We start from the raw sequence: 24,555 nt of genomic DNA, 5'->3' as shown, positions 1-24,555 counted from the left end.
ATTATCAGAGCGAGCGCACAAAAAAATAAATCAAGATGTTACCTTTGTTGTGTAGGCCATGATAGGCTGTGGGAAAAACAAAGAGATGGAGAGAAATGATACCAGGCAGATCATGAAAAGCCATGGAGGAATCTGACCAGCCCCAAGGAGACCGGGGCAGATGCCCCTGACCAGAAGTGTGCAGTCAGATTGCCAGCAGTCTGCGGGCAGCGGCTTCTTCCCTTCCAGCCCAGTTATCAGCCCCATGAGCTGCACTGGAGAGGAGCTGAGCCATGCCCTGAGCTGGGCATGGCTTCACCAGAGCCTTCCAGAGCTGCTCTGCCCTCGGCCCTGAAAGGGTCCAAGCATTCAAACTAAAGTCTGTACATAGATTTATGCTTCTTACACATGTGCGCTCACACACATGCAAACATGCAGGCACCAACGGCCTCCCCTTTCACAGCAGTTTTCCAAGAGCAGCAGGCACTGGGAGTTTGGGGGCTGGTGCCGACCCCACAGCTGACTAAGCCTACCAGGCACTTCAGAAATAGCTTTTCTGCCCCCGACACAAGTCCTCAGCTCCCAGACGTACAAGCCTGGACAGAAGAGATGCAGCAGCACAGATCTGGGGAGCACCTTGCTGCAAACAGCCTTATGGGGGAATACACAGGACCTCACCGAAGCGGGGATGTCACACGCTGCCATGGGGCCGGGGATGAGCTCTAGCCCTCCCAGGGCTGGGCTCACCTTGCAGCGGGCCAGCAGGAGCCAGGGAGCGCAGGGACATTGCCTGGTGGCCTCCAGCTCACCCCTGTGCTCTGGGAGGCACCAGGGCTCAGGTCAGGCTGCGTGCTCGGAGGGGAGCGCAGCGAAATCCAAGCTGCGGCAAAGGTCCAGCTGCGAGCGAGCTGGGTCCTTCCACCCCCCCATCGGCAGAAGAAGTAGGGACATTTCCTTTCCTTTCATCTGAGAATAAATAGGTATTTTCTCAGTGGGTGTGGGTTCAGACTGAACACTGGAAAAGCAACCAAGGCCACTCACCGAGAGAAAATGATAGACGTGTACTGTACATAGGAGGCTGTAACACGACAGCCAGGCAGAAAAAAAAAAAATCTAGGTGTGCTTTTCTGTTAAAAAGCAAAGCCTAGTGATTAAAGCAGGTATTTCGGCTTCCTTCCTAAATAGGAGCCACCGGAGAGTGTCACAGAGCCCTTGGAACAAGTCTGGACGGTGACTCACAAATCTCACAGCCCCCGAGAGGCTCGCCACAGGTGGGAGGACTGCTGGGAGGCAGGGCCACTTTGCAGAGGACTGGTGGGAAGGGAGGAAAATGGGAGGTTTGGTGGAAGAAAGTGGCACTCCGAATAAAAGATCGCTGGCTCTGGTGAGCTGGCACCATTCGCCAGCATGGATGCTACTCAGGTCCAGTCCCAGGGTCCTTCAGCAAGTCGAGCGGATCTGTGCTCTGGGTTTGAGTAGGAAGGCAGATGTAATTCAGACTTTCACTGGATTGTTTGAGGTTAGGAAGGGACAGACATCAGGGCCCATCAACATGCTCCCAGATCCTCACTTCCCAGAGCAGCCATTTAGCCAAGACAATCACAAACACTTACGGTGCCAAATCATGGCTAGATCTTGGCCTGATGCTACAAATGTCTTCAAAGAGAAAGAGTCCTTCAGGCACAAGCCCGTGTCTCAAAAAGGAACTCCAGAAGTTTTGGGGAGTGCCCCAGTGCTGGGCTGCAGAGGGGGGCTGTGGGTCAGACGGGTTTGGTGGCACTGCTGTAGAACAGATGCTCGGTGTCCTCTGTGGTGGAGAGGGTCGAGTTGGTAGCGGTGGTTGGCTGCCGGCGGCGGCTGTTCTTTTTCCTGTTCTTCAGGAAGAAGTAGCCGATGATTGCCAGGACCACCATGATGCAGATCCCCAGCAGCACGGCGATCACCACCTCAAAGGCACCTGCGGGCACATGACATGCTAGAGGGGCTGCGCCGTGAGCTCTGGCGCAGCAGGAGCGCGCAGGAAGGTGCAGGCACAAAAGCCGCTGCTGGCAAAGGGAGAGGTGGGCACCAGCTGGCCTGGCAGCGGGGTGGGCGCTGCACGGCGGGCAAAGAAGAAAGAAGGCAACCGCATGGCCAAGGGCATGGCTGGGGTACGGCTGCCTGTCTCCCACATTCCGCCTGTCTCCCACATTCCGCCTGTCTCCCACATTCCAGCTCCATCATCTCCCAGATGCATCACGCCCTCTAAAGGCTGTTCCCCGACTGCGGCAGCTCCGACACCCCGCGAGTAACGCCAGGTCCTGCTGCCGATGCTGCACTTGCTCCATGTCAGCAGGGAGGCACCAAGGGGGGGCACAGAACCCAGCGCCTGGTCCAGATAACAGTGTTGGAGCAAGCGACAGTGGTTAGGCTGAGTTTGGGAGGAGGTTAGGCTGAGTTTGGGAGGAGGTTAGGCTGAGTTTGGGAGGAGGTTAGGCTGAGTTTGGGAGGAAAGAGCTCGCAGCAGCGCTGAGCACGCTTGGGCTCCTACAGCCGGCCAGCCTCCAGCATCGCCAGTGCAGAGTCAAGCGCGATGCATCGGGGAGCTGGCGTGCAGCTGAAGACTAAATCAGTCTCTAGGGTTGAAGACCAAAAGTGCAGAGTTTCAGAGTTCTCTGCTGAAGAAAGAGGACTTACAGCTCTGTGGTGAAAGGACACCGACCTTAACATGTGATACAGTTTTAAGAACTTGAATTCAATAGCTGTGCTTTTCTTTGCAGTCGTAGAGAGGATGTATAAGGTCACCAGATTTCCCCACCGTTTAGCACGCCACATTCTTCACATACCCACTCGGGCCTTCTTCCTTGCAGAAGTTAGCGGCCCTTATGGAACTTGGCCCTTAGGAAGATTTACTTGCCATTTTTGGATGTCAGACAGCGGAGCATTCATGCAAGTTGATGGAAGGTAAATCAGGAGACTCTGATACGAGCTCCTGAGTCTCAGACAAAGGAGACACTGGACACGGGTACACAATGCACAGGAGCATCTCTTGCCACAGCTAGCATCCCACAAAGCCCACATTGCTCCCTCAGCTTCGAAACAGGGGTGGGAAAGAAGGCTATTATTTGCAAGGAAAGGGAAAACGTTTTCCAGGACAGGGTAAAAGCAACGAGCAAGTTCTGTAGGAAAAGCTGTTACTCACTTAAGATAGCACTTTGGGACTCAAATGATTCCCATCTCCGGCCAATGGCATCCGCTTCTGAATTGGGAATAGAGAGGGGAAAAACAATTTACAAAGAAGGGTGGGAACAGGGGGTAAGAGGAGTTTCTGAGGAGTGTATTTGCAGTGACCGAACGCATACAGCACCCCCTCGACAGCCACAGGACTGAGCTCTCGGGGCAGGCTGTGCAGCAGCGTGGCTGAGGGGGGCACTTCAGGAAAGCAGCAGCAGTTTGCCTGCTAACAGACACATCTGGCAGGATTCCTCCTGTTCCAGCTGTTGGCCTCCGCAGCAACACATCCAATGCTCTACAGTGTAAACCTTTCCCTCTCGCTTATTTAAAACTTCTGCCTAATAAGTCTCATTGAGGATTTTCTTAATTTCTCCCCTCCCACTTGCGGACAACTAGAGCCAAGCTAGAAAGTTGGATTCCCTTTAGAGCAGCCATACCGTACCTCTAGTTAGTTTTGTCATCCTCCTCTGTCCCTTTTCTAACATCAGCACCCAGAATGTTTTCCAGCTCTGGGAAACGACAGGCTGCATTGCAGCAAGGTGCTGTAGACCCACACTGCTCCCCATAAGGCGCTGGTTATGCTGAAGAACACTGTGAGGCATGGCCAGGGTTTGAAAGCAGGGCTGCTTTGACTGAAAGCCCCCAAGTCACTGCCTCTTCGGGACCACAGAGCCTAATCTGGAGTGATTTTCATCATTTGAACAGCAGAACTCCAGCCCTCACCGTGTCTACTTACTTGTGATGCCCGAGCATGATTTCATGCATTCTTCCTCTTCTTCAAAGTTGTTGTTGTTGCCCCCACAGCCCCCATAGGTGAAGGGGTCACATTTCTCAGAGAACGGGTTATAGTACCAGCGGGGGATGCTCTCGGTGCACTGTCCAGTATTGGGCAAGTCCACGCAGTGACCTGACAAAGCAAGGGAGAGGTGTTCTAGCCCGAGCAGTGTGTTCCCAGAGCAGGAGCAGCCACATTTTCTGCTCCCAGGCAAAGAGCACAAGCACCACAGCAGAGGAAATCCATGGCCAGAACTGTGGCTCTTGGGTGCCCACTGCCCAGTTGCCAGCTGCTCCAATTGGCATTGCCAAGGTGAGCTGCTTCCTGCCCATAAACCCCAGTAGCACGGAGGAGAAAGGAACATCAGAGCATGCAGTCACGTGAGACCTCGGATTCAACCCCCCACAGGAACGACCTGTCCTCCTCAGGAGGCAGAAGGGAACATGAAGAGCCTGGGCACACAGAAACCACAGTCGGGCTCGGGTCCTCTCTACAAGCAAGCTGCATCCAAGCTGACTTGGGATAGGATCTACCCTTTTAGCCCAGTCCTCGTGCCACTGCCTCCGCTAGTACAAACAAGGGAAAGGGACGGGATGGGGCACAGGCATAGGATTACTCGTATTATGACACTGTTGTGTCTCCCACACTGCTTTGGTTTGCAGGATTTCCAACAAAGTGCTGCAGGGTTTTGTATGGGCTGGGTGCTGTGCCCTACAGGCACTATGCATGAGACCTGCTTGGGTGGAAAAAAAATCAGGCTATAAACGGCTGTCCCCAAGGTTCTTGCTCGTTTTTAGTACAGGGACTAGCCAGATGCCACGCTCATTTTTGGAATTATACAGGGAAGCAGTTTTACCATGACACAACAGAGTGAAGAAGAGAACCAAAAGCTGACAGATGTCAGCCCAGGCTCTCTGGACAGTACGTACCTTGCTTGTGGGTCACATTGATTTTCTGCAGTCTATTGAACTCACGAGCATCTGCGAGAGAAACATTTCATGTTAAAACTTCTCCCACCAGTTGAATGCGAAAGAAATGCCTCTGCCCATGCGGACATGGGCAGACGGGGCTTTCCTGCACATTGCTATCACGACCAGGGAAAGGGAGATCTTATTCTGAGGTTCTCGAATATCTCAAAGCTATGAAAGGAACATGGGAAAAATAAAATGTAATAACAAGACACTATTCCCAATTTCTGTTTCACAAATACAGAGACTAAAGAAAACAAAGGCTGCTTTCTTATTACTTTTTTTTCCATCAAGAAGTATGGGGAAGCTGCTGTCACTCCAGGTTTCAAGAATTGTAAAAGAGCACTAGCAAAGGATACAAGAGAGGGCAAGAGAGATATATCGTATGCTTGCAACCTAAAAAGCAACAAAACACATACATATAGGAAAGAGATTATGGGGACACTGTTGGAAGAGGGAGGGAGTGGGGAGACAGATTGCAGACTTGGGCATCTTGCCACTGCGCATTTACATCAGTATAACGTCTGGATATTAAGGAGACTGGCACTGGGCAGACTGGGAGAAATCACGGTTTCATTTCCCATGTCCCATCTCTAAGAGAGCAGGTGAGGTCATTCAGTGAGAAAAACATTGGAAGGGAAGGAGAGGACAGGCTCTGAAGTCTTACAGACAGGTGCAGAGAAGAGAATCGAAGAGTATTTAAGAGGCAGGAAACATCCCAGAAGGAAGATCACCGCTTGCGGTCAGCAGTGATGGGGGGGATGGCAGAACCTGCAAATAGAATCCTGTGGAAAGAGATAAGGCAGGGTTAGGAGATAAGAACAGAAGGCACCAAAAAGGACCAAAAAGCACTCAGTCAGCACCTGTAACTTACATTGCACCCATCCCTGGGCAGATACGAAGTTGTCTAAGCCAGAATTTGAAGTACTTACATTGTTCACAATACATCTCGTCTGATCCATCAGCACAGTCGAGGGTTTCATCACACTCCAGATAGGCATCAATGCAGCAGCCGTCCTTGCATCTGAAGAAGGGGGACTGACAGTTCCCATTGCACACTGCATCAGAAACAGTGCAGAAGCTCGTTAAAGCTTGTTGTTTCTCCCTGCCACACAGATGCTTTAGGAAGGACTTAAAAGCTCTGATAAGGCTGGCAAACAAGAAACAAGGCAGACTGGACTCAAAAATAAAGAAAAAAATTCTTTTTATAAATGAAACACTGCTCTGGGAACTGCCATGTTGCCTCTCGAAGAAGAAGTACACAGAAGGTGGGAGCAAGAATGAGCTACTCGGGAAGCATATGGAAATTTTGCTCAAGCGTGGGGGGTTAAATTAGGAACGCCAAACCAAAACCTATACAGTGGGCTTCAAGTGCCAACGGAGAATAGCGGCTACCCCTCGTCGTTCCAGAGGTGGTCCCAAGTGCCGAATGCTGTGCCCAGTTCTGAGCTCCCAGTGGATGGAAGACACCAGCATACCGGAGTCAAGCAGCAGAAACTCAGCAAGTGGCTGGAGCACAAAACCCAGTGTGAGGTTATGGAAAAGACAGAGACTGACTCATTTTGGAGATGCACAGTAAGTAATAGGAGGGGCAGCATCAGACACGAGATCTTTTTGCAAGATCATGTTGCAACAATGGAAAGTGATTCACTACAAGGGGGGGGGAAAATTATAACGAGGGTCATCAAACACTGGCACAGTTTTCCCAGAGAACGTGTAAAATCTCCTTGGTCAGAGGTACCCAAAACCGGACTGGATGCAGTCCTGAGCAAGCCGTGTGACTCCAGGCTGGCCCTGCTTTGAGTAGTAGGTTGGACCAGATGACCTCCAGAGGTAATCCCCAACCCGAATTATCCTACGACATGAAAGTGAAAGGCTCAGTAAAGAAATTAGTCTCCAGTGCCTCACTTTGCACACTGACTGAGTGTTAACCAAAAGCCCCAGAGGATTGCGCAGCGGGAACAGGAGGCTCACCTGGCTGTTGTCGCCCACCAACAGAACCTAAAGAGACAAGGGGAAAAATAAAATAAACGTTGTCAGCTCAAAATCAGCTTTACAGTACCTTCATACCTTGCCTAAGAAGTGCCTGTTTTCTGGAAGCAAGCCCTGCAGGGGTTAGGGAGGGGAAATACAGGTACGGGTGCCCACCACCCAGAGACCCCGGATGACCGTACCCACGTGCGGCAGGCCTGGAGGAGCACAGGGAACTTCCCACCCCCAGCTAGACCATTCCCAAACGGCCTTGCCTTTCCTTTCCAAGGCTCCCGCCTCCTCCCTAAGCTGTGCCTGCGGAGGCTCAGCCCGCTCGCCTGCGGCAGCGCGAGGTCACACTCAGCCTTGGCGAAGGGGTGCCAAGGACGGGGAATTTCATCCTGGGAGCACAGCACTTGTGGCTCGCCCACAGCTCGATGCTGCCCTCCGAACTGAGGTTTCAGCTGTGACACAAGGATGTTCAGGCCTTCTGCGGCCGGAGACACAGCAGGGACGCTGACCGGGAGAGTGCCCCAGGAGCGGGGCCAGATGCGCTGGCGGCGTACGGCTCGGGCTCCCAGCCGTGACTGGCCCAGCCTCCGCAGCTCTCTGGGTTCTAGTGCCAGCCAAGAACCCGCGGTACCTGCCCACAGGGTCACCCCAATCCTGTGAGAAAGAAGGGGCTGATTTTCAAAGACGACTCACCTCTAACATTCTTGCAGGCGAGTTCACACTCCTCTTCCCGTAAGTAGTTATTCTTGTTGGGCTTGCAGCCGCCGAAAATGAATTCCTCACAATGCTGAAGGCTCGGGTTGTAAAACCAACGTGGAAAAGATCCCCGACACCAACCCACCTTCTTAGGAGTCAAACAATGCTCTGTCAAGAAAGTGGCCACAAAAGGCTCTGGTTAGCTTGCTTTGCCTTCACATATACGAAGGAGAAAGTCTTCCAAAGGACTTGTCTGGAAGGTGTACAAAATCTTGGAGAAGGTGAGTAGGGAATCATGGTTTATATTTTCTTACATGAAAGGCAGGGTCACAAAATCAAATTAGAAGGTGCCACATCCATAAAGCAAAAGGAGTCGCTTCTCCACAGCACGTGGGTAAGCTGTGAAACTCCGTGCTTCAGGATGTTGCTGCTACGCAAAGATTATGTGAGGTCAAAAGGAGATTCATCTATGGCTATTAAACACAAAGACACCATCTTCTGCTTAAAAAAATCTCCTAGCTGCAAATTCCTTGGGGACTAGCCAAGCATAGTAGGGATTTGCTGGTAGCATGCCATGTTCTTGTGCTCCTTCCAAAGTATCAGCCTCTGGGCACTGCTGCACACTGTGTACTTGGTTTGGGACAGGCCATTAGCATCACTTGACATGACTGTTCTTACATTTATATGGTACCTGCGGTAGGAGGAGAAATTCCCTGCTTAGCTACTAGCCAGCCATTTGGGCAAGAACTCCTTGCTCCTAATGCACTTGTAATGCTGAACATCTTAATCATTAAACAAGGCCATGAAAGTAAAGCATATAAATAAAGCCAGGGACATTTTGATGTCACGCAGACAGCTTCACCTATCCTGCGGATTACGGGAGTTAGGGTCTTCACAGCAAAACCATGGAGTCAACAAAACCTTTCAGGTTTTCCTGTCTTACACCCTCAGTTGTACCCTGGGCTTCAGCCACCCTGGTGTCACTCGGCAGAGGGCAATGACATGCAGAGAGGATGGGGTTACTGCAGGCCACCTCTTTGTCTGCAGGAGGATGCGAAAACCCTAAAACAGATCGCTGTGAAGATGGAGACCTTCCACTACTGGTCAGGTGCAGGCTTTTACTGGGAGAAGTCAACATGTGAGTCCAGTCTCTTGGTTGTGCTCTTCCCCTACTCAGCCCTCCGAGAAGAGCACCCTCCTGATGCCAGGGCAGTACCCAGGCCGGGGGACTCCAGGCAGACACTGCGGGCTCAGGCTCACCTTCCGTCTGCTCAGAATCCAGCACCATGATGGTGATGTTGGTGAAGTCCTGCTGCTGCGCGGTGTCCGTGACAGTAAGCTGGAAGACGTAAGTCCCCGCCCGTAGGTTGGAGATTTCTACCTGATCTTCTTCGTGCTTCTGAGAACGCAAAAGAAAGGGTTACGCAGGAGAAGGTGCCTCTAACAAAGGAGGGGGAGTGAAGCCGTGCGAGGTCCCTGTTCCTGTGTCAGGAAGAAAGGAGCTTGGCTGGAACCCCCTGAGCAGGTGTCGGGCATGAAAAATGTCTCAGTGCTACACAACCCCCGCAAACCCACAGGCTGGTACCCAGCTGGAACAGCAGGGAGAGTGCCACAAGGGTTCATCAGAGAGTTCCCCTTTTGGGGCACTGTGAAGGCACAAGGGAAAATACAAAACTCTGGAGAGCACTGAAATACCTATAGTTTTTATTTTACTTTTTAAAAACTAAAACCTTTTGTGAATCATTTACTTAGTAGACTGGGAATAAGCTGAGTGTATTTAAGAAATATATACTCTTTCATTTGGAATATAAGTATATTTTGTTTTAGAGATGGAAATGAACGCCTGTTATTGCCTGCTGAGAGGTTTCTAAAAAAGGTGCGAGTTATTTTGCCCAAACAGAAGACTGTGATATCACCGAGACAAACTTTTCCCCTACATTTGCTAACAGTATCAGGCCTCTGCTGTCACGCTGCCTTTTTGGTTAGGTTTCAAGCGAGCACAGCGCTGCCATATATCTTAATGTATGTAACACAGCCTGATAGGAAGGCAGTGTTCACAGTCCCCTCAGCAGCCTAGAGCTCATCATTGCTGCTCTTCACAATCAGATGTGGGCCTGATACACTCATTTACTAATTCTTGCAAAAGGTGCCACAAGGTCTCCAAGGCTTTCCAGAGAGTTCTACAGAAGTTTAGCAGTAATCATTTGCTCTTCTGAAGCCAGGATTCACATTTAACATCTATTAGATAGGCAGCGTTCACACCCCAGAGATCTCGGGGCCAGTCAAGAGACACGACTTCTGCTCCAGCTCAGATAAAACAGCAGGAGGAACCCGTGCTCTAAAAAGGGGCAAAGTCCAGTGTCACAGCACTAGCTAAACCAGCCAGCTGCAACAAGGCCTTTACCATCCCATACCAGCTTAACTTCAATAAGTAGCTCCCATGCCTTGCCCCGGCCACCAATCCCCAACAGGGTTTCAAAGGTTCATCCACTGCCTATGCTGTTTCTCCTTCCTCGCGAGGCCAGGCCAGGCCAGGCCAGGCCACACTACTACTGCTGCTGCTACTGCTACTGCATCCAGCCACCTCTTCCCTCCTGCATCCAAGGCTCTCTTCTTCTTTCTACTTCCCTCACCCCTTCAAGGTGAGGGTCCTCAGAGCTATTTAACTACTTAACAGAACCAGCCACAGCTGCACCATATCCATGTCAGCCAACCCACCCCCCCCTGCAGCCAGCCCACAGCTGTATGTTATCAACATTAATTAACCCAGCTTCATTCCTCTCCAATTCCTCTCCAGTCCAGGAAAAGCCCCAGGCAAACAGAAGTCACAGCCTGAGGCTGGGTTACTCAGGGCCAGAGGAGGAGCAGCACCGAAGGGGAGCAGGGCAAGGCTCCGCTGCGCTGCAGGGTGCTGGGGGCAGAAGGCAGCGCTTGCTCCGAAGCTGCTGCCCTCCCGGGTGCTCCCACCCAGGCAGATCAGGTGTTGCTCAGGAAGGGCTGAGATGGTATCCTGAGACTTGAGGAGGACACAAAATGCCACCTCCCAGTAGTGTGCAAGGGTGGGGGCAATCTCGAGGAGTGCTCCATAGCTTTTGGGAGCAGGTTTGTGGGTGGACTGGCTCGAAGAGGGAAGGGCAAGGTGACCTCTCGGCCACCGGCTGAGAGAGCCCAACCCAGTGCGGACCACAGGTGACACTGAGCAAGCTGCTTCCTTCCTGCAGCTCCCTACCTTCATCTCCACAGACGGGTCACCAAGGACCTGTTTCCATTCATAGCTGACTATCCCTCGGTCATCCGTGCTCTCTGTGCCTCTCAGCATCACCGGCTCCCCGGGCTGTACCCTCATGTCCATGCCAGTGCGGGCTATTGGAGGATGGTCATCTGCAGAAGAAATGCAGGACAGGGCTAGGGTAAGAGGCTGAAGGGTCTGGTCCTTGTCTGTGTTACAGGAAGACACGGCAGGGGGATTCTTCCAGGCTGAATCAATACGGACTGAAAGGAAAACATTTTCATACGGCTGTACTTGCAGCCTGAGCAAGCAGCGGGCAATCAATACCGTTATTACTGCCCTCGCTAATTTAGTAACCCCGCAACCCACTCTGGCCCTGCCTTTGAGCCGGCTGGCTCCCTGGCCACCCCTGCCCACCACAGGTGCTGCCAGAGGGTGTCCTTGTGGCAATGGCCACCGTGCTTCTGACCGCCAGGCCACATCCTCGCAGAGCAGCACCCGGCGATCTCCACCCTTCACTTAGGGAGATGACCTGATGTGGGTGTTGAAGAATGTGGAACTGACTCTCATCATTCCTACCACCATCTCTGTGCCCTCTGTTAGTGTCTTTAACCAGAGCTACACAGCGTGGGACTTCGGTGGGAAATATCCCTCCTCCGCCTCATCTTCCACCCTGCTCTCCGACACAAAAAAAAGCACACAGATGTCATTCATGAGATGTTTGGTTTTGTGCCATTCCGTGGATAGCTTACTAGCAGCCTCCACAACCCATTACACACTTTTCCAGACTCTAAGTGTAAGAGATGAAAGCTGCTGGCTGCCTGTGCCGGCAAGAAGAGCAGCACAGCACCACGGGCCGGACTCACGGCTCCTTTCGGCCCCAGCGCCTCGGAGCGCAGGCGGCCCGTGCCGCCCAGCCTGCAGAGCTCCACCTGGCAGCGCCCACACAGAGTTCAACGTTCCGTGCTGAAGTTCAGCCGGAGTCTTTCATAAAGGTATCGATCGTCATTTATAAGCTAGATATAAATCACTCTACCATTACGCTGCTATATCGGCTGTGACTCAAGAAGAGGATTAGGGCTCAAAATCCTTGGAAAACTTCTCCATCGGCTAATTATTTTCACTGTTGTAGACTCGCTCCTAGTTTCAAGTTTCTGGAGTCTTTCTGGATTCGGGTCCCAGCTGCTGCCCCTTGTGAGAGCCTACTGAAGTGACCTTTAGCATCAGGCATATATACAAACAAACCCAACATTCAAAACAAGATACTTTTTAGTTCTCTCATCACTAAATTTAGTAGGATAGAGGGCTTTGTAATGTGTTCCGGATCAGTTACCACAGATCCATGCAGAATCTTCTATTTTCTAGTGTCTTACATCAAGTGAAGACATATTCATTCTATTCTGGTCTTACGAATGCTGCTGCCACCAGCAAGCACAGGGGAAACAAACCTCCCCTTGTTTACACATTTGGTGCTCAGCCTGTTGTGGGGCAGGACTGGGGAGGGTCTCTGCACGCCAGCCCTCCGCAGCCGCCCCTGCAGCCCACCCCTCACCGCTGGGCTGGCAGGGCTGCAGTTCTGCTGCACCAGGGCTGCCACTTCCAGTGGGGGCAGCTGCAGGGCTTCTGGTCGCATTTATCACACTGGTCCCTGCCATCTCTGCGCCTGCCACCAGTTTTATCCTTGACACCATCTCTTCATGTAAGTATCGGGTGGGAACAATATGGGAACAAGCCTAGTAACGTTATTGAGCTTGATCTGATCACCAGAATAGGCAGAGGAGACCCAGCTGGAAAGAGGCTGGGAAGACGACGCAAGCTGAGATTCCCACCCTTGTGTCCTCCCACCTTTGGGTGAGGCACACCTCCCCACCACTCCTTCCTCAGAGCTGCACGCCAGAGTGGTGAAAGACACCCAGCAGGGCCGAGAGGGCCTGGCACCTCTTCGTTTTGAGGCAGTAGAACAAATAAATGGAGTTTTGCTTTATTTTCCAGTAGCCTTGCCATAAGAACATCTACAGGCAAAAGCCATGACTGGAGCTGGCAACACCTTCCAAACCAAACAGGGGCAAACAGCCCCACGAGCACCTTGTACGCGGCACTACAAGCTCTGGAAAAGGAGCACGTTCCTGCTGTTCCTGCCAGGAAAACGCCATGAGCCTGCCAGGGAGAAATGCAGCTTGCTCCCTGCCATCCTCCTCCCAGGGTGAGCCCTGCAAAAGGGTGCAATTGCACAAGGGAAAGACCAGTTCTTCAGCAACACAGAGGCTGATCATTAACCCACAACTCCAAATCGTTTTTTTCCCTTGAGACTTTTAAGCATGTACACTAAAAAAAAATAATTAAAAATTGCAGGCCAAATATTTCTCCACAGATCAATTTAGTTACTTTGGGTTGTGGATTGCACGGTGAGGTAAAAGCTTGGTTATCATCAGCAACTTCTCCAGGTCCCAAGTCTGACCAGCCAAATTTCCCAACCCTCCTCACCTCTGCAAAAATAGCCAGGGTATTTGCTTATGTATGGTGACTGCCAAGGAGGGACTCCCACTAGAAATTAAGAACGTTGTTTTCAAGTCTCTCTCCTTTCTCCTCAGGATGTCCGAAAGCTCGGTGAGTTTGGAGCATTTCTGCTCCACTGGGTATATGAAGCTCCCAGTGGCAACGTGCTTGTTCTCCACCTGAGCTTCAGAACCGAGTGGTGACCAAGCCAGGAGACCCACAGACTGCTCGCGGAAGGGACATCCTCCATTCCATTTGCTTTGCTCTGAAAGTCTGTTTGAAAAATGAAAGTTCCCTTTGCTATAATGCTCTTTTGACTATGGAAAGTTTCCGCTGTAAAACTCTGTAATTAACAGGGAGATTAAAGCTTTATGATGCTGTTCCGTGTTGTGCTCTTTACCGTGGAACAGACGCTCCTGGAGTCATGTCATCAAGTGACAACTTCTGCTCCTATTTATAAAATACATTGGAAGGTGAAATACCTTCCCTTAATGATCCTGGAGAAAAGCTTGATAGAGTAAATCCAAAATGCTTAAAACCAGATTTACATGGCTCACAGCGTATTCATGCCTCAGTCCCTGATTTTTGTTTTTTTAAAAATTTCATCTAGTTTTATGGATTATGCAGTCAGCAGTTTGTCCAGTTTCACCTCTAACAATGAATAAACTTGAACCAAAATTGATGGGGCAACAGGAATCGAAAAGATATTAAATTTCTACAAGGACTGCAAAAGTGAGCATCTAGGTGGGGGCAGACCCTGCTGGGGACCTCGCTACATGGGCATGCAGGCACCAGCAAGACCTGGCAGCAGAAAGCACCTGCAGAGCTCCCAGTCTGGGGATTTCTCTTTTGGAGCTCAGGTATCAGCTCTTGCCCTCGAGACACAAATTCACAGAAAACCAGATTTCCTCCATTCCAGTGCTCATGCAGATACACCCTGAGACTGCAAAGCAATCTCAAGGCACCCTGCGGGTGATGGGAGGTTGCCACTCGCGTGGTTCACGTGGCCAGCCCAGGCCAGCCCACCATTGCCCACCCTTGCAGGAGCAGCTTACAGACAGATGAGTGTGGCTCACACCGGGGACACTGAGGCACCTCACCGGGAACAAAAGCCATTGCTCCAAGCCACCGGGCAGACCAGTAGCAGAGACAGGAGCAGAAATGAGGCCACCCAAATTCCAGTCTCCATGAGACACACAACCCCGGTGATGTCAAGCGTTGGCAGCCAGCTGAGCCTGCCTGCTGCAAAAGCAGGCACAGAGGTGGGCAGCAGTGCGGCTCTCCCTGAAAATGCTAAAGCTCGGTCTGCTCTTGCGCTGCTTCCAGGGAAGTCGTTCAAAAGCAGGCAGCTTTCGGGGGGGTCACTGAAATCTGGCCCATCGACACTATAAAACCCTCCGCTGTGACAGGCAAAGGTAATGAAGGATTATCAGTCTAACCTGCCTGAGGAGGGGGAGAGGGAGAAGGGCACGAGGCAGTGCAACACGGTGCCTGGAGAAAGAGAAATACAGGCTCTATCCATCAGGATTCATCCTGGCTGTGCAGCAAATGTCAGGATAAAGCCACACAGTTTTCCAACAACTCATGCAGAGCCAAGCAGCTCTTAGCATTAATTTCTGGAGGTTTCTATAACGGTTTGTAGGAGGCACATGCAGCGGGTCAACTCAACCTCTCGCAAACAACACAGCACGACTGAATGGATTATATTTTCAGAATAATGCAACCTGCTGCTGCCACCAGGCTCCTTCCACCCTTCTCCGGGGTGTGGGGAACTGGTCCGATTTGCTTTAGCAAGTGGAGGGAAAGACTTTCCCATGGCTCTTTGTGCCACGTTCGTAAAGATGGGTTTGTTCCTCCAGTCTCCTTAAATAGCTCCAGAGACAAGACACGAGGCCGCTACAAGACAGAACCATGGAATCATTTTGGTTGGAAAAGACCTCTAAGATCATCGAGCCCAAACCCAGGACTGCCATGGGCCATGCGGTGCTTCCAGTAAAGTCTGTGTGGCAAACGGTGATTTCACGGCATGTGGAGGTGAAGCTGCTCATCACCCGCTCTGAGCAGGGAGCTGGACCGGCCGGCCTGCGGGTGCCCCTCCTGACCCCTGGCTGGGTACCGAGCGCGCAGCTCCCCTGCCCTGGCTGGAGCTGGGCCAGGGAGGACGAGCAGCTGGTGCTGGGCTGAACGGCATCAGCCCTGGGGAGCAGTGATCGGACCTGTCTGAGCCCAGCCGCATCCCAGCACCGCTCCGTTCAGCTGCGCTGGGCCCACGGGATGGAAACCAGCTCGGGACCAGACATTCAGAGCGAGATGAGCTTCAGACTGGGGGAGCTCTCCTTTTTGCACTACCAGAGTTTTAACCTGCAAATCTCCCTCCACAGTGAGGCAGGAGCGGACACATCCCGAATCCTGTGGTTCCCCAGCGTTCCCGTCTCCCACTCACAAGCCCCGAGTTCGGGAGGAGGAGGAGGAGGAGGAGAGCGTCACTGAGCATTTCACAACCACCACAAAAGGTTCAGTTCAAGAAACGGACAAAGGTTCAGGGAGGTTATTTTCCAGTTTCACATCCAGAACTGGTTTGCCTAGACCAGAATAAACTCAGGGTAGTTACTTAAACACTGAGCTCCATTATTAGCAATAAAGTGCATGGTGAGCCTGCCCCTCCCGAATGAGCCAGGCACAAAACTCGCACCAAAGTTCAGGCTGGGGAATCATTTAAGGGGATACTGCCTTTTAACAAACACATCGGAGGCTCTGGGCTGTATGTTAGCTGGAACAGGCAAGGGACAGAGCCAAGCTGTCGTCACCAGCTTATAAAGGGCTCAGAAGCTCTTTTTCTCCAAAACACCTGAAGTACACTCGGACGATGTGCAGCAGCCAGTTTTCAGCTGCACTCATTGCTGCCTGTACCCACAGGGTTTTCTGAAGTCATAACACCGTAAGAGTGGCCACTGTGGGTTACAGCAAGGGTGCCTCCCTCCCTGCGTGCAGTTGCCCACGGTCTCACTGTGGATGCTCGAGCAAGAGCCAGAACAGGGCAAGCATGCACAGTGCTTCCCGCACAAGGCTCTCCCAGCTTCCAGCTACTTCCATCAGGCTCTGGAAACGCTCTAGGATTTAATTTGCCAATTCAGCAGCCCCCAGCTGTGCTGTCTCTTTCAAGTGTTATCTAGTCTCCTAAACATACATAAACGTCTTAATTCAACAGGTCTGCTCCCTGTAGTAGCAGTGTGGGTCTTGCAACGCATGGCTTTTTTGTTTAATGTCACCCACTGGGACCACTAAAGATATATTTCACTATTCACTAGAAAAAACATGCTTTTAAATCCTCATTATTGCAGAGGACATCTGAAGATTGCCACATGGACATACCCTAAAGGCTCCTAGGACACCTGACAGCAGCACATAAAGGAAAGGGATGGATGATAAAGCAGCATATAAGCTTCCTGCAGACCTTTAGAACCAGCCTCAGGGGGCTGAGAATAACCTAGGCTCCAGAGCAGCCACAGAGCTTCACATTTTAACAGCGATAAAGCACAACAGCAGGAAGACAAGACAGTTTTGTCTCCAGTTCAAAACCTGGACCAAGATTTTTTGCCTATGAACATTTGGGAGGAAAACCTGACATGCTGGAAACAAGCTTCCTTAACACTATTTTCACCTGGCCTCTTCAGGCATCCCCAAAGATCTGGAAAAAAAATGCTGTAGAGCTTCCTTACGCTGCCAGGGGACAGGCTCGGTGCCCAGAGGCTCCTTCCTTTGGCTTCCTGCCCCTTGGTGCCCTTCCCCGCTCCCCTCGGTGACAGCCAGGCACCTGCCTTCCTGCCCGGACAGGCCCTTCCTCCTGCGCCGGCCCCATTCCAGCATCATGGCTCGGGGGGCTAGGGGGTTTGGTTTGGATTTTTTTACTGGGGTCTGAACCAAAATTGAGATCTGCATCCTTAAATGTCTCATCTCATCACCACCACTGTGGGGAGGAGGGTCCAGCTTGTATGGTCTGATTTAGCCCTTGTTATTATTTGCTATTCCTCCAGTAAGATAATCCCTTTTCAGCTCTGGATTAATAAATAGTAGCAGTCCTTCATATCTTTTCCTGCCAGCCCCCCGGCGTCATTCAGTGTGAGTCAGAAAGCTTTTGGGATCAGTTAAAGACTGATGCCTAAGAATTTAGGAGAGGAGGGAAAGGCATTTCCCATCGAAGCACAGCATGAACATTGCAGCCTGATCAAACACGAACTGGCGAGCTTCCCAGTGGCTGTCACTGCAGCTGGAGACCTGCCTGGTACCCTGCACCCTCTGAGGGTTCAACCATGGGGTGCAGAAGGGACCAAGCCCTTCGTGCACCTGCAGCGTGGTGCAAAGCCCACGTGAACAAGGAGGGGCATGCCCGCCTCGGCAGGCAGAGTATCCCTAACAGCATTGCTGACATGTTTTTCACTTCTCACTGATAAGCCCTCCTGGGTCTTCCTGCTCCACTGCAGCCATCCCAGCTTCTGCAAAAGGAGCATTAGGGATGGTTTGCAAGGCAGGTCCTGCGTGTCGGTGGGTAGGATGCTCCAGCTAGGTGCCGTAGATTGGCAGACACAGCACCGCTGGTGGCACAGAGAGCTCAGGGACCCAGGGACACTTCCTAGAGACCCACACACGTTCAATGCCAGGCCCTGGGACCAGCCAAGTGAGGAGGGGGTTGCAGTCTCCTTGTATGTGGTGCTGGTCCGTAGAGGTGAGAGACCGAATTGCTCAACAGTACGTTGTATTTTAATCTAATCTTGTGAAATCAGGATGTACTGGAGATGATGCATACCCTTTTCCTCCTACAAAGCATGTAGGAGTTCAGACAGCTGCCAGCACGCCCCTCCGGCCCTGCGGATGTGGGGCTTCAGTTCCTGGCTAACTGCAGCTCCCGTGGAAAGGATTTTGAGCCTGGAAATGGAGACACAGGACAACTACTGCAACAGCGAGACAGAGATTTACCAGAAGGCCCTAAAGTGCAGTGGGAAGGAACTAGGAGGGACGGAGGACAGGAGAACTGCTCCTGCCACACTGCTCTTCAAACCCGCGACACCCAAAGGCTGGTCCAAAGGAGCTGTGCCCTGCTCTGAACCCCCCCGCACTACTTCTCCGGATGGATGAAGTGGTCAGTGTGGGGTCTGGTGCCATTTCACACCTCCAGTACCTACAAGGCTCACAGGCTGGCACATCCCAGCAGATCAAAGACCTATTCAGTTCGTGCCATCGAGCCCAAGCCCATGCACCCACCTGGGCGCATGTCATCTCCACAGATCCTTCCCTGCCATGGGTGGGCTGGTGGGGTGTGTGAGGAGGATTACCCCTACAGATACCCCCTCAACCAACAGCCCTGCCCAGGCATCAACATACCATCAACTGGTTATGGTTGCCAGAGACCCAGCCCCAGCCTCCTTAGCCTTCCTCCAAAACATGGAAGAAGGAGGCACAAGGAGGAACTGCCATGTTTTCAGCGTTTCTGAGCACACTGCACATCTCTGGAGGCGGTAAAGCGTGTGGCAGGCAGCCAGCTCCAGAGCAGTCTGTTTTCCACCTGGTTTTCTGGATCTGGGTGCAATCTTTCAGAGCAGGGAACCAGAGGCTGGGGAAGGGTAATCCACCTCCAAAAGGGGAATTTTCTAAGCAGCCTCCCCCAGCTCCCTCTCCCTCTGCCAGCAGCAAGGACCAGCCCTGATAAGCAGAGCGATACTGAGACACCTCACCGTCCAGGCTGCTGCTCACGAGATTCAGGCTGTGGCAAAATGAAAGGTAAGTGGATTGCGTCCTGCCTCCAGCCCCTGAGCAATTAAGAGATTAATGCAGCCCTTTAAATCGTGGTGATGTGTAGATTTTTAGAGGATTTCACTTTCCAACCTCAAAGGCCTGGAGGGAGGGAGAAGAAAAACAATACCTTTTTCTCTAAATTGTCAAGTATCAAAAACTCAGCCTGCGTTCGGTAAACACTCACTCCACGTGCGTCAAATAGGTTAAAGAACGATCCCCCTCCATTTGCTAATAGCTAAACTGAGGCACAGATCTGAATTGAGTTTACCAAAGTTAGGGGAAAATCTTTGCAGCAGAGGGACATACAGAAACCCCATCTTTAACACGGCTTTCTCCCGACCATTTGGCAGCACAGCCGCAGACAGGACAGCTGGAGGAGCTGCGCTTCCAGCCCCCGTTTGCACAGCCCCATTGCGGGCACCTTACCACTAGAGCTGCGATCCTGCATTGCTCGGTAGGAATCGTACACGTCCTTCCTCAAGAAGTTGAGAAAGCCGACCTTCCTGGCAAACCTGCAGACGAAAGCCTGCTCGTAGAGGCAGTTGAGGAGAAAGCAGCCCTGGATGTGGTCTTCCTCCGCGGCCGGGACCTGCTCCACGAGAGCCAGGTTACAAGCAGGGTCCTTGCAGCAGGCTCTCATGCAGTCCCTGCTCCGACGGACCATGGGGGATGACAAGAAGGTGGCTCCGTTCTGGACGGAGGCGTCTGTATCCAGCACCAGATCTGGCTCCCCTGCTGTGAAGTCATCCAGGCACTTCTCACCGAAGGGTTTTTCCTCCTGCCCTTCGCCGAGGTCCACTGCCAGCACCACGCAGACCCAGAGCACAAACCACGGACCCGGACTCCCTTTGGTCATCTTGGCACCCGGATCCTCACTGCCCCGAGACCTTAATCCTCTCCTAAAACAAGGGAGAAAACAGGTGAAGCCAAGAGGGCCCGGGCCCGGTGCATGCCACCCTGGGGCGAGCAGGGACCCGGACTGCGGCTGAGCCTGTGCTCCAGATCCCCGCGTGCCCCGGGGGGGCCAACGTGCCCCCCAGCGCTGCGACCCCATCCCCAGGCACACGCTCAGCCCCTGACCTGGATGGTCTCCGGTGAAGCCGATGCTGGCAGCGGGGTGTCCCCCTCGTCCTCCCGCACCTTCACCCCCAGGTGTGCCTCCAGCTGCCTCCGGCGCAGACAAAGGCAGGGGAGTGCAGGAAGTGAAAAGTACCTGTGAGAGGAAAAAAAAACCACCAAGTCACTCCCCTGCATGCTGCCTTGCGTAAGAGGAAGGGGAGGAGAGCCAGGCTGATACCATCTTCCAGCGCTCTGGCAGAGGGATGCAAGGCTCCTTCCCCGTGGGAGCCCAGAGCCCTACTCTCGCTCGCGCAGCTGCAAGGGCACCCACTCCAGATGAGCATCCCACCAGCCAGGTGCTTGCTGCATCCCTGTGCTTAGAACGCTTCGAAGGAACTGAAAGCCAGGAAGCACGTGGCCTGTGTACCCCCAGCACTAGCCCTCGTGCTCCAGCGTGGCCAGCTGCATGGCACGGACCACCATTAGCCCGGGTCTCAGCATGGCCAGCTGTGTGGCACGGACCACCATTAGCCCAGGTCTCGCTAACCCAACTGAGCTGACCTTGCAGCCGCACCTACAGTGCCCACCACCACTGTGGCTGTGAGAGGTTTCATGCTCAGTGCAGGCACCCCAAAATCATCAAATCCCTGCTCTTAGGACACAATGCTCCTTTTGAGTGAAAGCAGCTGGTAGCATGCCTGGAGGCTGCCAGCGTGGCAGGAGCCCCGCCACCACCACCGTGACAACTTTTGGCTATCACCCCCCACTGATGAGCACTATTTCGCCGCTCTCCTCAACCTCGTGTAGGTCGGTCGCGGTCCGTTTGTAGTGCCCTTGCCTCGCAGGACAGTGCTGTCTGGGACCACGGGAACACGGCGGCTGCCTGGCAAAACGTCAGTGTATTTTCTCCCTTCCCATTTCTACTTGCAGATCCATGATCAAATTCCTCTGTTCAACAGGTACACCTGTGTCATCTGCCCCCTCTGCCTGTAAACAGTCCTAAAGCCCCTGGGTAAACTGTCCTTATCCTGCTGTTGTAATCCTGAGGAAAACAGAGAGGGCTTGTAATTTGCTGGGACAGTACTTGGAATGAAATATTGCGTCACTTAAAACAACAGCAGCAAGTGTGAGATGCTATTGAGTGGCAGATCTTTGAAAAAAGATGGTGAGCTGCAGCTACATGTCAAACAGCAGCTGGCTTTGCAGTTTTGGGGACCAGGCTGGTGTCCAGTGTTTCAGTTCTTGCTGCTTCTTTCTGTACCTCTGATGCAGCCTCATTACCCTCACAGGATTTATTGATGGTCCTTAGAGACACGTTTCCCCCTCCTGGCTGTCACAGACAAACGCTATGGGAATGCAATGTGGGAACACTGCTTTTCAATACCTCTCATGACATTCTATGGCCTGATGCTGACATTTGTGTGCAGTACTGACTTCTGTTTGGGAAAGGGAGTTGCTTTGATCTGCCTGTGGTAGGGTATAAAAAAAAAAAAAAACAACCAGGCAAAGCCTAAAGCATGACAATAGATGGCAGGGCAGCGGGGAACATGCATGTCTGCAGAGCGGAGCGATGCTTGGTTTCCATGCTGGCTATATGGATCTTTGCCAGAAGCAGCATGGGTGTCTCCCAGTCCCCACCCAGACCCCATCTCTGTACGCCTTTGGGACCTGCTGCAGGCTGTGCAAGCAGCGAAGGGAGAGCTGACCTCGCTGTCCTGCACTTCTAAATACACGCAGGAGAAATGAAGAGACAGCAAGGTCGTCTCCTTTTATTCTGCACTGCCTGAGGGACTCTGCTGGGGGTCTCTCTTGTATTTAACCTGGAGGAGACTTTTTCCTGGAAAAACGTTTAAAGCCCTCAGTCTGGAGGCAGGTGAGACTCGGTGCAGTTCCCGGACACAGGACCGTGCAGCTCAGGGAGCAGGTGGCCCCATCCTCCTTGCAAACCAGTGGCCACGCTTGGGTACCTGCACTAGCAGAACTGCCCCTGCACGGTCTGGGTTGGTATTTTTGTCTAACTGGCAACAACCCCATCTGTCTCAGCCGTGGTGGTGTTACAAAATCTCTGTCAAGGGCTTCCTGCAAACCTGAAGGACATGAAGTCTATCCTGCTTGCGCCAGGTACCACAACTCCTACAGACACAGAGCTGGGAGGGCTCCTTGATTGGCATCTCTAGCCCCTCCCTTTTATTTATTTATTTTTTTAATGTTTGTGAAGGGACGAGCCCCTTCATACGCTCATCCAGCCTAGCCTTTAGACTAGGGGGCTTTGCTACCTTTTACTCTCAGCAGAAGGCTGAGCTAAAGTCCTGCTGCAAGGTTTGCTGCTGCTCACCCTAAATGTATTTAGTCACTTTATATTGTTTTCCTGCTCAGTATTGTCCTTTCACTTCTAAGTCTTCTCTCCTTTTGCCTTCTTCAGCCGTATGTATTTTAGTGAAATCACATCCTTCTTCAGTTTGCTAGCACAAGCAAGCGATGACCTTTCAATCATTTCTTCTGTGGTACAGTCTCCATTTCCCCTCTGTTATCCTAGTGGCTTTTTCTGCACATTTTGTGGTTTCAGGGATTTTATTATTAAATACGTGCTGCAGAATTCTATGCCACAGCCTAAAGAATGGATCACCATTACCGAGTATTTATTCTCTCTCTCTGTGGGAAATACGTTGCTGAATACATGTTGGGATCATATTAGCATCATTCGTAGTCTCACTGCAGAGCCACCTTATGAACAGTACATGTTTTATGGATCTTAGCCTCATTCCCTCTGCCTTTTTCACCTGCTCAGCCCCCAGCTAAATTTTTTTGGTGACAGTTTCCTCAGTATGTGATATTACTTTTTATATTCTCTGTATTCTTAAATTTGACCCGTTGGTTTTTTTTTTTTCTGCTTAGCAGATGGGTCTGTCTTGTTTATTTGACCTTTAAAAATCACGTTTTTGGTCCTTCAGCATAGGAGGGGCTGCATCCCACCTCCATGCCAGTAGCACAGTTTCTAAATAGGCTTAGTTTCTTCTGGAGAGGTTTAGTAATTAAAATTTTAATTGAGATTAGTCCCAAGATCAAGGACTTCTACTAGGAACCTCTGTGTTGCAGCAGCGTTCCTTCCAGCTCAGTAACTTACTCTCTGCCCTCCTAACCTAGAAATCCCATCGCAGCCCTCATCTGCTGCCAAACGAATCATTTCCCATGACTTCAGCTGAGCCGTGCGTTATTCATGTCAGCATGAAGGGAAAGTAGGGTGTGTGATTTTATGACTTGGGAGTGTTTTTAAGGGGTCCTGAAACACTGAGTCATCGTTAATATTTGTCTGTCTTTGAGAAGTGTCTGCCTTCTGTCTAGCAATAACTATTCAGGAGGTGACTTGGGGGCTAAACCCCAGCATAGTTTAATATTTGACTAAGATTGTAAGATCTTTTAGACACGCATGGCTTGTAGTAAGAAACTTGGTGCCAGAGACTGCGTCAGCTGCCTTCCTGTGATTGCTATCCAATCGGGCAGGTGGATGCCCACCTTCCAGAAGGAAGTGACCCCGACAGGCAGAAAAACGAGGAAGACTTGGTCCAGGTCCCCTTTGCCCCGCTGTGCAGCCCAGCTCCATGGCATCACCCTCCGCAATGACTTCCTGACAGCAGCTTGTGCTACCGGCTGCTGCAGGCAGCTCCATTCTGCTGCGCTTCACCTGGGGACCGCTCCGTGTATAATTAACGCTTGGGAGACAGGTTTGCTTGCTTGCTTGTTTTGTTGTATTTGCCTCAGGTTAAACCTCCTGGTGTGGTTTAGGGGTGAGACCAGGATGCAAGTGACGGCACAAAGATGTGGCAGAGGAAGGAGGCAGGGAGGGACCTCATCGGGCCATGACTAACCACTGGTCCTGTGCAGCGAAGCAAGGGAAAGGATGACAGGCTGCTGAGTCCTCCTGAGAGCCGTTCCCATTGTGCTCAGGGTAGCTTTGGGGAAGGGAGTTGTAATCAGGGTATATTTTTTCTTTGGGGAAGTTGTCGTCTACAGCCCTGCATGGCACTGGCTTTTATTTTAATGTTGCTGGTCAAGGTAAACCCTTAAGGGCAGGAACACTGGGAAAGGAAGAAGGGAGAATAGTGTTGAGACTAATTACACTGAGAAAGTATCTGCATTTTTGTCTTGTCTGCGCTAGGCTTTTACAGGGAGGTAGGTATGGACATGTGAAGCAAAGAAACTTCAGTTTGCAGGAACTAGAATAAACTCAGTATTTTCCATTGAAGTCCCTACACGCAACCTGAGCTGTTCTTCACAGCACCCGTGAGCGGAACAGGATCAGCTGTGGGATTCCCCAAGGTCTCTCCTGCTCCATCACTTCCTACAGTGACTGCATCCCTGGGAACCTT

The 24,555-nt window shown here is 51.8% G+C and overlaps 1 protein-coding gene across 1 annotated transcript; it reads right to left on the bottom strand.

Moving 5' to 3' along the window:
- Nucleotides 1-20,336, bottom strand: SPINT1 (serine peptidase inhibitor, Kunitz type 1). The gene is made up of 11 exons (XM_037396069.1): nucleotides 20,210-20,336; nucleotides 19,556-20,028; nucleotides 10,844-10,995; nucleotides 8,875-9,013; nucleotides 7,612-7,782; nucleotides 6,910-6,936; nucleotides 5,868-5,993; nucleotides 4,897-4,947; nucleotides 3,929-4,099; nucleotides 3,161-3,217; nucleotides 1-1,936 (listed from the first exon to the last, which is right to left on the bottom strand). The coding sequence occupies exons 2-11, from the start codon at nucleotides 19,983-19,985 to the stop codon at nucleotides 1,740-1,742; spliced, it is 1,521 nt and encodes a 506-aa protein (XP_037251966.1). The 5' UTR covers nucleotides 19,986-20,028; nucleotides 20,210-20,336; the 3' UTR covers nucleotides 1-1,739.
- Nucleotides 20,337-24,555: the final 4,219 nt, after the last annotated feature.

This window comes from Falco rusticolus, chromosome 7 (genome assembly GCF_015220075.1).
Source record: "Falco rusticolus isolate bFalRus1 chromosome 7, bFalRus1.pri, whole genome shotgun sequence".
NCBI classification, from domain to species: Eukaryota; Metazoa; Chordata; class Aves; order Falconiformes; family Falconidae; genus Falco; species Falco rusticolus.
Note: the sequence above shows the minus strand (reverse complement) of the source record. Positions and strands in the feature narration are given on the sequence as shown.